General features: G+C 39.0%; 2 protein-coding genes across 2 annotated transcripts; both read left to right on the forward strand.

Annotated features, from left to right (window-relative positions):
- Positions 1 to 324: 324 nt before the first annotated feature.
- Positions 325 to 5,273, forward strand: LOC131142869 (arsenite methyltransferase-like). The gene is made up of 11 exons (XM_058091708.2): positions 325 to 457; positions 757 to 790; positions 1,612 to 1,739; positions 1,802 to 1,952; positions 2,035 to 2,171; positions 2,519 to 2,588; positions 3,362 to 3,443; positions 3,519 to 3,650; positions 3,761 to 3,900; positions 3,971 to 4,093; positions 4,795 to 5,273. The coding sequence occupies exons 1-11, from the start codon at positions 441 to 443 to the stop codon at positions 4,900 to 4,902; spliced, it is 1,122 nt and encodes a 373-aa protein (XP_057947691.2). The 5' UTR covers positions 325 to 440; the 3' UTR covers positions 4,903 to 5,273.
- A 1,009-nt stretch (positions 5,274 to 6,282) lies between these two features.
- LOC131142885 (arsenite methyltransferase-like) lies at positions 6,283 to 12,458 on the forward strand. The gene is made up of 11 exons (XM_058091709.2): positions 6,283 to 6,470; positions 6,615 to 6,648; positions 6,940 to 7,067; positions 8,412 to 8,562; positions 8,774 to 8,910; positions 8,977 to 9,046; positions 9,118 to 9,199; positions 9,280 to 9,411; positions 9,974 to 10,113; positions 10,190 to 10,312; positions 11,103 to 12,458. Exons 1-11 carry the CDS (start codon positions 6,454 to 6,456, stop codon positions 11,208 to 11,210), a joined length of 1,122 nt encoding a protein of 373 aa, XP_057947692.2. The 5' UTR covers positions 6,283 to 6,453; the 3' UTR covers positions 11,211 to 12,458.
- Positions 12,459 to 12,628: the final 170 nt, after the last annotated feature.

A 12,628-nucleotide genomic window follows, 5' to 3' on the forward strand; every position in this document is an offset into this window, starting at 1 on the left:
CAAATGTTGATCCAAAAATTGGTAGGAAACGTCAACATCAAGCTAGCTAGGTTTTTAGTGGTTGTATCAATTAATTGTGTTTTTCACCATTCGCTGCTGACCTTGAAATCCCTGCAAAAAGTGAGTATTTACTGTAATACATACATTAGCTTGAGTAAAACAAAGTCTATAGTGCAAAATATGTCAAATATAACATAAAAATATATAAATACAACTATGTAAAGGCGACACAACACGGGTATCTGTGACATAATCATCGACGAGAACTGAAAAATAGTGCTCATTATAGTAGTATCGATTCGATACGGATAATTATTGGTATCGAAACTGTGGCGATTTGGTTCGATCCGCCCCACCCCTCCCTTAAAGCAGACTCTTGCCCTCTCAACATTACTTCTGCTACACATCTTTCTCCTGCACACTAAGGAACTTCTCCAATAATGGCTGATAAATCAAGGTAAGAAGTAAGAACCATCTACAAACACGACACATCTTGTCCGTTAGCCTAGCTTTTAGCATATTGACCGAGTGTTGACTTTTTAACTTGCCAGTGTGTACTGATACGACATATTTATATCATTAGTGACATTGTAGTACCGTGAATTACACGGCAAATACCCATACTTATCCATGGATTTGATTCATGCATTTGAAGCATTAATATCTCGGCTAGCTTCAGTTAGCATACGAATATTAGCTAGTTGTTTTACGCTCCACAAGTACTGTATGTAATATGCTTTTAATTGTGTTTTAAAGCTTTGCGGATACCACCGTTCACCTGGATGTTAAGGTAAGTTATAAAACATTTAACCTGTTCTTAAATACTCAATCAACTGTTTGAAAACGAGTGAAGTTTTTGGAAATATGACTACACTTTATTTCTCCTCCTTTACATTAGAATCTATATAATCTGTCTGAATATTTTTACTTTGTATACTGATTGTACTGTATATAATATGTAATACCAGAGTAACACGAACGACAGGAAACAATGACTTGCCCTTTTGGCCAGCACAAGCGGGTTCTAATGTAATTTTATTACCGCCGTGTTGTTCTCAGACATGCACTGACCTAACATAACCTTGTGACGTCACAATCGCTGTCCTCCAGCAGCCAACACTGGCAAATGGTTAATCACTGCATTGGCCACCACTAGGGGGCGTGTCATATTGATGAACCCAGTGGTTCCCATACTTTTTAGAGTAGCGTACCCTTTCCTGCACACTTAAAAAACAAAACTTTGTGAGTGTTTCAAAATAAAAGTCATAATATTGTGTGTCATACGTGTCAAATGGTGGCAGCAGCAAAACATAGCAGTTAAGCGCAATTACATTAGCATGTCTAGCCCCTCTACATGCCCACGGCCAGTGCTCATATAAGTCCCCCCTTTTCATAGCTGTAATATACAGTTATGAGTTTGTTCTTGTAAATTTATGACTCAGAGTATTTCAATACCCTGTGATAAAAGACATGTTAAGCAATACGAAAAGTGGTCTCATTAGTAAAGTGATTGAAAAATTGTGGTTGCTGTCGTTTTCACCACTTCTTATATTGGTCAACTACTGGTGAACCACCGGCCCACTTTTTGATCTTCCTTGTCCACCGATGTAGGATTATTATGGAAAGACACTGAAAAACACCTCAGACCTGAAGAGCAACGCCTGTGTAGCTCCGGCCCAGCCGCTCCCAAAATTCATCCTCCAGGCTCTGAAGAAAGTCCATGCCGACGTCACTGACAGGTTGTCTCTATACATTCACACATTGTATTAGCACAACAGTTAGTAGTATTCCTCTCTTTTAGATACTATGGCTGTGGTCTCGTGGTACCAGAGTGTTTGGAGGGCTGTAAGATTCTGGACCTGGGCAGCGGCAGTGGTAGAGATTGCTACATGCTGAGTCAGCTGGTGGGCGAGACTGGCCATGTCACTGGCATCGACATGACTGAGGATCAGGTAGACCGCTGTGCGATAGATCAACACAATCTATTTGTGTGTAAATGTGTAGATCGATGTGTAAACCTGTTTTGTTTTCCAGCTTGAAGTGGCCAGGAAGCACGTGGACTTTCACATGAAGGAATTTGGCTACAAGAAGCCGAATGTGAATTTTGTCCAGGGCTACATTGAGGCCTTAACAGAGGCGGGTCTGGAAAAGAACTCTTTTGATATCATTATGTAAGAAGTACATTTTCTTGCCTCTTGCTTTCATATTTTAAGGCTTAGTAATTGCTTACAGCCATCCTTGCTCCTTATTTACCAATAACATTAACAGCAAGGTGTGTTCAACAGGTCGTTATGTACTATTAGTGACACCTAGTGACCAGTGCAGAGTACTACAACATGTCTTTCGATGCATTTTATATTTGTACTTTACATAATTTAACCATACATAACATTTGCTTAAATATGCACGTTTTTAGCTAATAACAGACTGCAGTCAAAGCACAAAGTGGCGAGGGATGACTCTATATATACTTTATAGAAGTAAAAAAACTTTATAAATTTTCTCTCTTATTACTTAGCTCCAACTGTGTGGTGAATCTTTCGCCTGACAAGAAACGAGTCCTGACTGAAGCCTACGACGTGCTTAAGGTACATTAACTGATTATGTTGTTTGATGTTCTTTTTAAATGTATTTATCCTTTATCTTATCTGCAAATTGGCAGTGTGTTTCCATTCATGTGTGGACATCATATATACATTACACTGTATATTATTGAATGAATTTAGCTATAAGTAACTACAAGTCATTTCATTCCTGGAGCTAATTCTAGCCCACCGCACATTGTAAAAATATGATGTATAAAAAAAAAGACATTAAAAAACACAGACAATAATTGTCACAATATTAAGAGGGAAAACCACTGGAATTAAAAAAATTCCAACATCTAAATATCAAAACAAAATAAAAAAAGTTGTATCCTAACAAGAATAAAGATGCAATTTTACGAGAATAAACCCAGGAAAAAATTGTGTCATTCGAGTTGACTTGAGTTGAAATATTAAAAAATTATGCTATTATGTTATTATGAGAAACAAACAAAACACAATACATTTTTTTTAAAGTAGGTTAGGAAAATGTTAAATATTATTGGAATAAAGTCCATATATTATGGTTATAAAGTCATAATATAATGGCAAAAAGTTTACAAAGTTGAAATATTATTAATTAATATTAAAAACAAAGCAGCAAAAATGGAAATGGGAAAATATGGAATTGAAAACTTAATCACAAACCCGAGATGAGTTTTTTTTCTAATTGATCTTCTTGCATCCTTTCATTTTTCAGTATGTGGCCCTGTGTGCAAAAAGTTTGAATACAATATCAATGTTAACCATGCACTCTACACTCTACTGATGTTCAGGATGGCGGTGAGTTTTACTTCAGTGACGTCTACTGCAATGGAAGACTAACAGAGGAAATTAAAAAGGACAAAGTCCTGTGGGGTGAGTGTGACAGGTGTACTGCTGATGTGCATACGCTGCAGACACATGTACCTGACGGTACTTCTCTCCTGACAGGTGAGTGTTTAGGCGGGGCGCTGTGGTACAAAGATCTGCTACAGTTGGCCAAGGAAGTAGGATTCAGTCCCCCGAGGCTCATTACAGCCAGCATCATCACTGTTGACAACAAGGAACTGCAGGGCATTCTGGGTATAATGTTTGTTTTTCAACAAATCCAGTTTTAAACTTGATGGCTTGGAAAGTGTATTACTTCATTTATTGTTTCACTTGATTTTATGTTCATCTGTTTCACATTGCAGGTGACTTCAAGTTTGTCTCTGCCACCTACCGCCTGTTTAAGGTCCCTAAAGGCAGCACCAAGTCCTGTAAAGTCATCTATAATGGTAACATTACAGGGTCAGAGGAGACGCTCCGCTTCGACTGTCAGTACACCTTCAAGGTTTGTATCTTCTTCATGAGCTCCTGCGGCTTTTCAGCGGAATCTTTCCACTAAAGTGTGCGTCTGACAGGCTGGAGAAGTGGCGGAGGTAGATGCTGAAGTGGCCTCCATCCTGACCCATTCCAGATTTGCGCAAGACTTCACTTTCCAGCCACCTGGAGGCTCCTGTGAACCCTGTGGAGACAAATCAAAGGTCAGTGGTGTTATATACTGTAAGATATTCAGGTATGATTACTTCAAGCACCAGAGGTCAATATGTTTACAGTATCAGTTTGAAATTGGAGACACACCCAAAGAGGCCCACAGCACACTCTCACAAACACACACTCTCTAAGCACACATATACACTCATGCACAAGCACAAGGTCAAGCAGCTGTTGCAAAGTCATAACCAGAATGTGGAGTCATGCTGAGAACCTTGAACAGGAAGGAATGTCCTCTTCTCAAGCTCATTGAATGCCATCGTATCAGCTCCTATGGTCATTCAATGCACATAGTTTGCTTGTTTATTTTGTGCATAATGTTTAGAAATATTCTTCACACTTCAACCTTTGGACTGTTTCTCTAAAGTGCTATCAAGCTTAGGTAGTTGTACAGCAATACTTGGATGTGATATAGAAATAGAAAGCCTTTTGTTTATGTTATCTCCATTTCTCTTTATATTGCCGCTTTATTTACAACCGATGTCTGATAAAGGAGATGAAGTGCAACCCCGAGTTAACCCACACTGATGGGTTGGGTTGACACCTTATTTTATGAAATGCAACAAAACTATGACTGTTTTTTTGTTGCATATTCTCTAGTATTATGTTGAATTACACCTAACATAATATAATCCAAAATTGTTATCTTTCTATCTATCTCTTATTTTGTTTTTTAATGTAAACTATTTAGGCAGGCACAGAGGATCCTTTCGAGCTGGCTGAGAAGCTGAAGAAGCAGAGTCCAGGTTCTGCCACAGGGGGGTGCTGCAGTACAAAGTCTGCAACCTGCTGCAAGTAATTAATGACGTGTTGCAAGTGACGTCAGAACATCATCACGTCGCAGAATCATTGGTCTCACTTTACTATAAGGTACATAAGGTAATTTAGAACTAATGAGTTGGGGTTAGGTAGGTTCCTTCGTCATTAACCTGATTACCTGATTGTGAAGTGATACAAAAACATTCAAATGTCATGATGACATGATGTAGACTGAGATTGCAGTATTTCTTTACACCTTTAACGAGTTGACCTAGCAACCTCTGAAGTACAATTTTTCATTTAATTAAATTGTTTAGTCATTATTACATCCTAAATCAGCATATTTTTGAATTGTTATTTTGTATGAATGAAATAAATAATAATGATTGTAATAATAAAAGATGTCTAAAAGTGTATTATATATTTTTGGACAGCAGTTTTAAAAGCCTTACCCGTGAAAATATGAGTGAAGGTATCAACCAGGTTAGGTTGCATGACAAAGAGCAGGGGTTTCCAAGCACTACGCATTGGGCCCCACAATCGATTGGCGGGGGGGCCCATTTTACACAGGGATGTGCATCATTGCCGTGAGCCACAGGGGACCAAGTCAGCCCACCTAATGGCGAAGCTGTTGTTCATGCAGAGGGTGCAGTGTTTTTTTTGTTATATTGTACTAAAAATAATTTGGTTTTTGTGTAATGTTTTTTCATGCGCTTCATACACCAGAACTGGACTGTTTCAAGGTCAGTATCTGAAACCTGGATGCAACCGTGTGGAGGCACCGGCATGGCCGTGGCCTGACACTGGCTCGCTACTCCCCCTAGAAGTCCTCACGGACCGTAAAGGCTATGATTGGTCAGCTGGTAGAACACGATTTCCTGTGCGTATACAACCTCATTCAAAGGGCGTATAACATACTATCCAATTTCAGATCAACATTTGCAATAAAGCTTCAATTTCTTTCTTTGGTTTTAGCTGCTAAGGGTTATAATTGCCCTCCAAGATACATCCAACCCCGACGAAGAGCTACAAAAGCTTGGGTGTTCAAAGTGCGGAATGGGCACAGGGGCCATTTACGGCCCACGGTTTGTTTTTTTATTATAAAAAAAATTAAAATAATCGCATATATGTAAAGTTTAGTTTAGTTTAAAAATTTAAAAATATGTATAAAAATATAGTGGCCCCAAGAATTGTAACGTAATGTAAATGTTTTACCCCAGTAAGTATTTTGTACTTGGATTACATTAAATGTTACGACTGGGATGCAAAATGCCCACCAATTCTATCATATAGAACATTATAATTAACAAAATGTGTCAAAGTGGCACACCTCTTTCTTTAATTTGTATAAAAGTGTGTACACCCCTGCCGTGAAGTGAATAATCACAGCATTGTCTTGGATGCAGCTTCCCCCTGCTGTTCCCTGTAATGACCAGCAGGGGGCGCTTTTGGACGCATATAGTAGACTCTGAATCCTGAACTGAAGAAACATTTTAAGTCGTCTATCTGTCCAAAGTGCTCGCAACAAAACCTTTCCTACCCAAGTGCCTAACTTTTTTTTCCGGCGTATAGTGGACTTTCGTGCCCGATAATGGCTGATAAAGCAAGGTAAGAACAAACTAAACACCAGTTTGTCTTTTAGCTTGACTTTTAGCACATGAAGCTAGTGGTTAGTAGTTAGCTTTTTTATGTACCATTGTACGACTGATGTTATATTCTTACTTTAATCATTATTCTTTTTTTTTTTTTTAGCTTTGCCGACACCGACGTACATCTGGATGTTAAGGTTAGATTTCACGTTTATTGTGAATACAACAGAAATATTGTATAGCTTATAGCTTCATACTTTGACATCTTCCTGCTCGTGGCAAAACTAGAATACAAACGCTACTGCTTACAACATTCGTGTAAGTTGTGTAAATATTTTATATATATATATATTGAACCATATATTGACTGTATATATTGAACCAGGCCAGTAAAGCTGATTCATTTGTGATTTTGTGCATTGTTATGAACAATTTGCCCTCACAGACGTGCACTGACCTAACATCACCTCTTGTGACGTCACACGTAGGATTATTATGGAAAGACGTTGAAGAACACCTCAGACCTGAAGAGCAATGCCTGCGTGGCTCTAGCTGCGCCCCTTCCAAAACACATCCTCCAGGCTCTGAAGAAAGTCCATGCTGATGTCACAGACAGGTTACCTGCACGCATGTTCACACTTTTTACTGGCAAAGCAGTCAGTTCTGGAGATGCTTTCTAACCCATAGCTGCATCTTTTCCCTCAAACTGTTGCGTGTGACTCTTGAGTGATTCCTCCTGAAGTGTGATATTATATTGACTTTGTTTGACTTTTTATTATTAAGGGAGAAAAAAATCCCAAAAAAGTGATTTCCCCCAAAACATAACACTGTAACTGGTTGAGCCATTAGCAGCAACAACTGCAATCAAGTGTTTGCGATAACTTGCATTGAGTTTTTTTATAGCTCTTTGGTGGAGGGTTTTCCAGCATGAACCGCTTTTTAAAGGATATTCTCCTTCAGGATTTTTGGTAGACACGATAATTAATTGTTCCATTTATCAGCCGCAATTCTTCCATGTCCTGAAATATCAAAACAGCCCCATATCATCACACTACCACCACCATATTCTACCTTTGGTATGATGTTTTTTTTTTAAATACAGTGTTACTTTTATGCCAGATGTAATGGGACACACACCTTCCAAAAAGTTCTACTTTTGTCTCGTCAGACCGCAGAGTATTTTCCCGAAGGTCTTGTGAATCATCAAGATGTTTTCTGGAAAAATTGAAAAGAGCATTAATGTTGTTTTTGTTCAGTGGTGATTTTCATCTTGGAACTCTGCCATGCAGTCCGTTTTTGCCCAGTGTAAAGTGTGGAGCCAAATCACTGAACTTAACTGAGGCAAGTGAGGCCTGCAGTTTTTTGGATGTTGTTGTGGGGTCTTTTGTGACCACTTAGATTAGTCATTTGATTACTCAGTCTTGAAGTAATTTTAGTTGGACGGCCACTCCTGTGAACGCTCATCACTGTTCCACATTTTCTCCATTTGTTGATAATGGCTCTCGCTGTGGTTTGCAGCAGTCCCAAAGCTTTAGAATTGGCTTTATGACCTTTTCCAGACTGATAGATCTCAGTTATGTTGTCACAGTGGTAGCAATCACTTTTTTCTCACAGGGTCAAGTAGGTTTGGATTTTTTTCTCCCTTAACAATAAAAAGCAACTGCATTTTGTGTACACTTGTGTTGTCATTGACTAATATTTGTATTTAATCTGAAATGTTTAAGTGTAACAAACATGCAAAAAAAGAAATCTGGAAGGGGCAAACACTTTTTCACACCACTGTATGTATAATCCAAAGGCAAAACTTATATACTTACAATAATTAATAATTCCAGGCAAAGTTGTCTGTGTGGGAACGCCATGTCATCACTCATACGGCAATTATTATTATAATCAAAAAATCAATACTGATATAAACCCTCTAAAGTAATATTGCCAAATGGGCCACCCTCTCCTGTAGATACTTTGGTTGTGGTCTGGTGGCGCCAGAGTGTTTGGAGGGCTGCAAGATCCTGGACCTGGGCAGCGGGAGTGGTAGAGACTGCTACATGCTGAGTCAGCTGGTGGGCGAGACTGGCCATGTCACTGGCATCGACATGACTGAGGATCAGGTGTGTGAAGTCACGGGACACTGCTGTGGTGTAGAAACTGCACTACATCATAAGTAGAGAAGTGTTTCCTGTTTCCACCAGAAGAACACCATAGTCACGGTGGTGGCATCATTCTTTGAGCTTGTAACTAAAGTTTGATGAAATGCTGTAAATAAAGCAGCAGATGTTTGGAGCACTCTGACTTAATGTGTAAACATCTTTTCTTTTCCAGCTTGAAGTGGCCAGGAAGCATGTGGACTTTCACATGAAGGAATTTGGCTACAAGAAGCCGAATGTGAATTTTGTCCAGGGTTACATCGAGGCCTTAACAGAGGCGGGTCTGGAAAAGAACTTTTATGATATCATCATGTAAGATTATGCCTCCTGCTCATTCTGTTTGTTTTGCATAACTGCAAGTTGTGTATCATCACGTAGCTCCAACTGTGTGGTCAACCTTTCTCCAGATAAGAAGAAAGTTCTAAATGAAGCCTACACCGTGTTGAAGGTACTAAACTCCCTGTTGTAAAAATGTCAGCCATGACAGCTTCACATATTAGCATGTACACACCCATTTAGGACGGCGGGGAGTTTTTCTTCAGTGACATGTACTGCAATGGAAGACAAACGGAGGATATTAAAAACAATAAAGTCCTGTGGGGTGAGTATTGTTCATATTCTAATGATATAAATAAGCTGCAGGCAAATACCCAAGTATGACATTGTACTTTTTCAATGCAGGTGAGGGGTTTGGTGGCGCACTGTGGTACAAGGATCTGCTACAGTTGGCCGAGGAAGTAGGATTCAGCCCCCCGAGGCTTGTTACTGCCAGCCACATCACTGTTGACAACAAGGACATGCAAGCCAGCCTGGGTGTGATGCTTGTCGTTTGGTTCCTTTCCTCATTGTATTATATGAACTCATATCAGTTCTAAATACGTATTTATATACGTATTTTAGGTGATGATGCAACTCCACAATAGAAGAGAGCATGTTTGGTGCAGTTTTAACATGGAAAAAAACGGCCACAAGGTGGCAGAAGTGCATTTTATAAGAGAACCGAGTTCATCTTTCCCTTTTAAATACATGCTCAGCAGCAACCAAAAGGCATTTTGCCGTGTAGCATTCATGCGCACAGTTGCAAATGTGAAAATTGTGTTATATTTGTAAAAAAATGTATATGGATATTTTGCTGAATCTTACCTGGGTTCTACTGCAGATTACTGAAGAAAGGAAAAAGGTAGAAACAAAGTTTTTTCTAATGAAAGATGAGAGTCAAATTCTTCTTTTGGTTCATACCACGGCAAAATCTGTCCAAATCATCAAAAATGGCCGGTAAAGAGAGGGACAGCTTTTGAAAAGTGGCTGGAAGTGAATGAGTTAAAAAGTCTTGTATTGCTTGTTTTCATTGATTTTCTCCTGTTTTGCATCGCAGGTGACTTCAAGTTTGTCTCTGCCACCTACCGCCTGTTTAAGGTCCCTAAAGGCAGCACCAAGTCCTGTAAAGTCGTCTATAATGGTAACATTACAGGGTCAGAGCAGACCCTCCTCTTTGACTGTCAGTACACCTTCAAGGTTTGTATCTTCTTGAGGATCAAATCAGCTGCTGCGGCTTTTCAGCTGAATATTTGCACATGTTTGCATCTGACAGGCTGGAGAAGTGGCGGAGGTAGATGGCGAAGTCGCCTCCATCCTGACCCATTCCAGATTTGCACGGGCCTTCACTTTCCAGCCACCAGGAGGCTCCTGTCAAACCTGTGGAGTCAAAACAAAGGTCAGTGATGCTCCTTGACGTATGCCGAAATGATTACTTAAGAACCAGAGGTTTATATTTATTATATTTGTGGTATCAGCTTGAAAATGGCGACACACCCAGCGACGGCCCACCGTTTTTACTGGGCTCGCACACAGTCACACACGAAGAAACATTCCGCACATTCTGCCAAACACACTCTCTCAAAGCACACATATGCACTCATGCACAAGCGCAAGGTCAAGCAGCTGTCCCGGAGTCATAACCAGACTGTGGAGTCATGCTGACAACCTTGAACAGGAATGAATGTTCTCTTCTCAGGCTCATAGACTGCCATCTTATCTGCTCTCGTGGTCCTTCTGGACAACACTAGAGATGTTTCAACAACAAACATAATCTTTCAATTTCTTGCGGAACGCATTTTCTATGACGCAATTTAGAGCCAGAATGCTTATTTTCTTCTGATATATGCTTTGTGGTTCAACCTTTGGGAAATCGAGCTTATTTTACAGTAATCCACCATGCTTGTTTGTGATTTAGTCATCAAAAGCCTTTTGTTTAGTAGACCCTCTTAGTGCCACTTTTGTCCTACGCTGATTTAATGAACAACCAATTTCTGATAAAAGAGATAAAGAGCCACACGTTACAAGTAAACCCATGATAACAGACGTGTTTCGCTCATCTAAAATATGGAATACTGCCAGGATAAATATCAGTGTTTATTTTGCATTATTGTCTAGAATTACCTTGAATGCAACTTTACACTTTTGTATTATTAACTTATGTTATCCTTGTTGAACTGATCATTCAGACAGGCACTGGGGATCCTTTCGAGCTGGCTGCGCAGCTGCAGAAACAAAATCCAGGTTCAGCCACAGGGGGGTGCTGCAGTACAGAGTCTGCTGCCTGCTGCAAGTGATTGTTGGAAATATTAGTACATCCAGCACGTCAGCATCTTAATAGAATGACATGGCGCTACAAAAGTAAAGTTAAAAGTCACCAATTCTTGTTAGTTTTTACACACGCTCACTTATGCATTACAGCTAGATTAAGTAAAATTGGCTAGAACGAGTGAAGGATTACAACAGTCAAATCCGGTAAATATACTTTATGGCTTTTTAGATTTGACAGGAAATGTATGATGTTTAGTATTTCCTAGTCATTGCTCTCCTCTTGTTTAAATGTACTAATTGATTATGGTACTCACAATCTCCCATTTATTCATTTTTTTCGACATACCCTGTTTAAGGTCACGTGGCACTGAATCTGCACAAGTCGGGACATGCAGCTCGTTTTTACTGACCCTCTGTGTATTGTAAAAAATAAGTCATTATTAATGAGATTAGGTGTTAAAATAATTTACCTAAGATATTTATGGGTTTTTTCAATAGCTTGGACTATATTGTACTACACTGGATTGGTTTTTGCATCTTCAATGTACAACATTTATCACAACTATCCTTCATGGTAAAAAAAAAATACTGTTTGTGCATACCACTTCAAATTTTGCAGCATGGTTGTAATGAATCACATGACACGTTTAGTGAAAATACATTTGATTAGTGTTACCATGACAATGATGGGATGAGTGAAACCACAAGACTTTTCTTTCAATTCATGTTAGAACATTTTTCTGTTATTGCAAATGTGCAAATAGTGTACATCCTCTTAAGAGGCTATCCAAACAAAGACTTGAGTATTGTAAGTCACCAATGCCCTACTGTACGTATATTTAGTTCAAAACATGACTTATTGTGCCTATAAGGAATAAGACAAGTGGTCACAGACCTCAGTACAGGTTATAAATCGTGTTTCCCTCAATGAACCGCAGCTCATTTTTGCCAGATGGACTCATGCAGCAGCAGTAAATGTTTTTGCTATACAAGCTGTACACTGACTACAGAAAGTATATCCATGTTTTATTCTTATTGTACTGTCCCTTATGAAGATGGATTTGGGCTGTTATCACTTCTAGTGAGGTACTGTATGAGTATTCATTGGCGATAATGAATCAGCATAATTTGGTAGTCTGTACTAATCATTACTAAGTTTTTAAAAAGTTGATTACTGCACTAAACATTTTAGAAATGATTGTCCATATATATTATCTTGACAAAACACCTACAGATGGTACAACTTTCCCATTTTTGTGTAGTCTGAATAAAGATTTGGATCTATAAACTGCACGGTCTCAAAGTCTGAGTTATTTTAAGCCAAATCATAAAATTTGACACCATATTACAGAGTGCTGCTGCATTCTGACATTTTTCTATATATTTTTTCTGAAATGTATCAAAGCTAAAACAAGGCCTATTGACAGATTTCAAGTGACCAATT

Source organism: Doryrhamphus excisus, linkage group LG9 (genome assembly GCF_037039965.1).
Source record: "Doryrhamphus excisus strain RoL-2023G ecotype Guam linkage group LG9, RoL_Dexc_Guam_v1.1, whole genome shotgun sequence".
In the NCBI taxonomy this organism is placed as follows: Eukaryota; Metazoa; Chordata; class Actinopteri; order Syngnathiformes; family Syngnathidae; genus Doryrhamphus; species Doryrhamphus excisus.

What these genes read in the sequence shown, in the direction of transcription:
- LOC131142869 (XM_058091708.2), top strand. An exon ending in CCGTTCACCTGGATGTTAAG is followed by an intron (nt 791 to 1,611) that starts GTAAGTTATAAA and finishes CCACCGATGTAG; the next exon opens with GATTATTATGGAAAGACACT. An exon ending in AACTCTTTTGATATCATTAT is followed by an intron (nt 2,172 to 2,518) that starts GTAAGAAGTACA and finishes CTTATTACTTAG; the next exon opens with CTCCAACTGTGTGGTGAATC.
- LOC131142885 (XM_058091709.2), top strand. An exon ending in TCGACATGACTGAGGATCAG is followed by an intron (nt 8,563 to 8,773) that starts GTGTGTGAAGTC and finishes TTTCTTTTCCAG; the next exon opens with CTTGAAGTGGCCAGGAAGCA. An exon ending in ACTGTCAGTACACCTTCAAG is followed by an intron (nt 10,114 to 10,189) that starts GTTTGTATCTTC and finishes TGCATCTGACAG; the next exon opens with GCTGGAGAAGTGGCGGAGGT.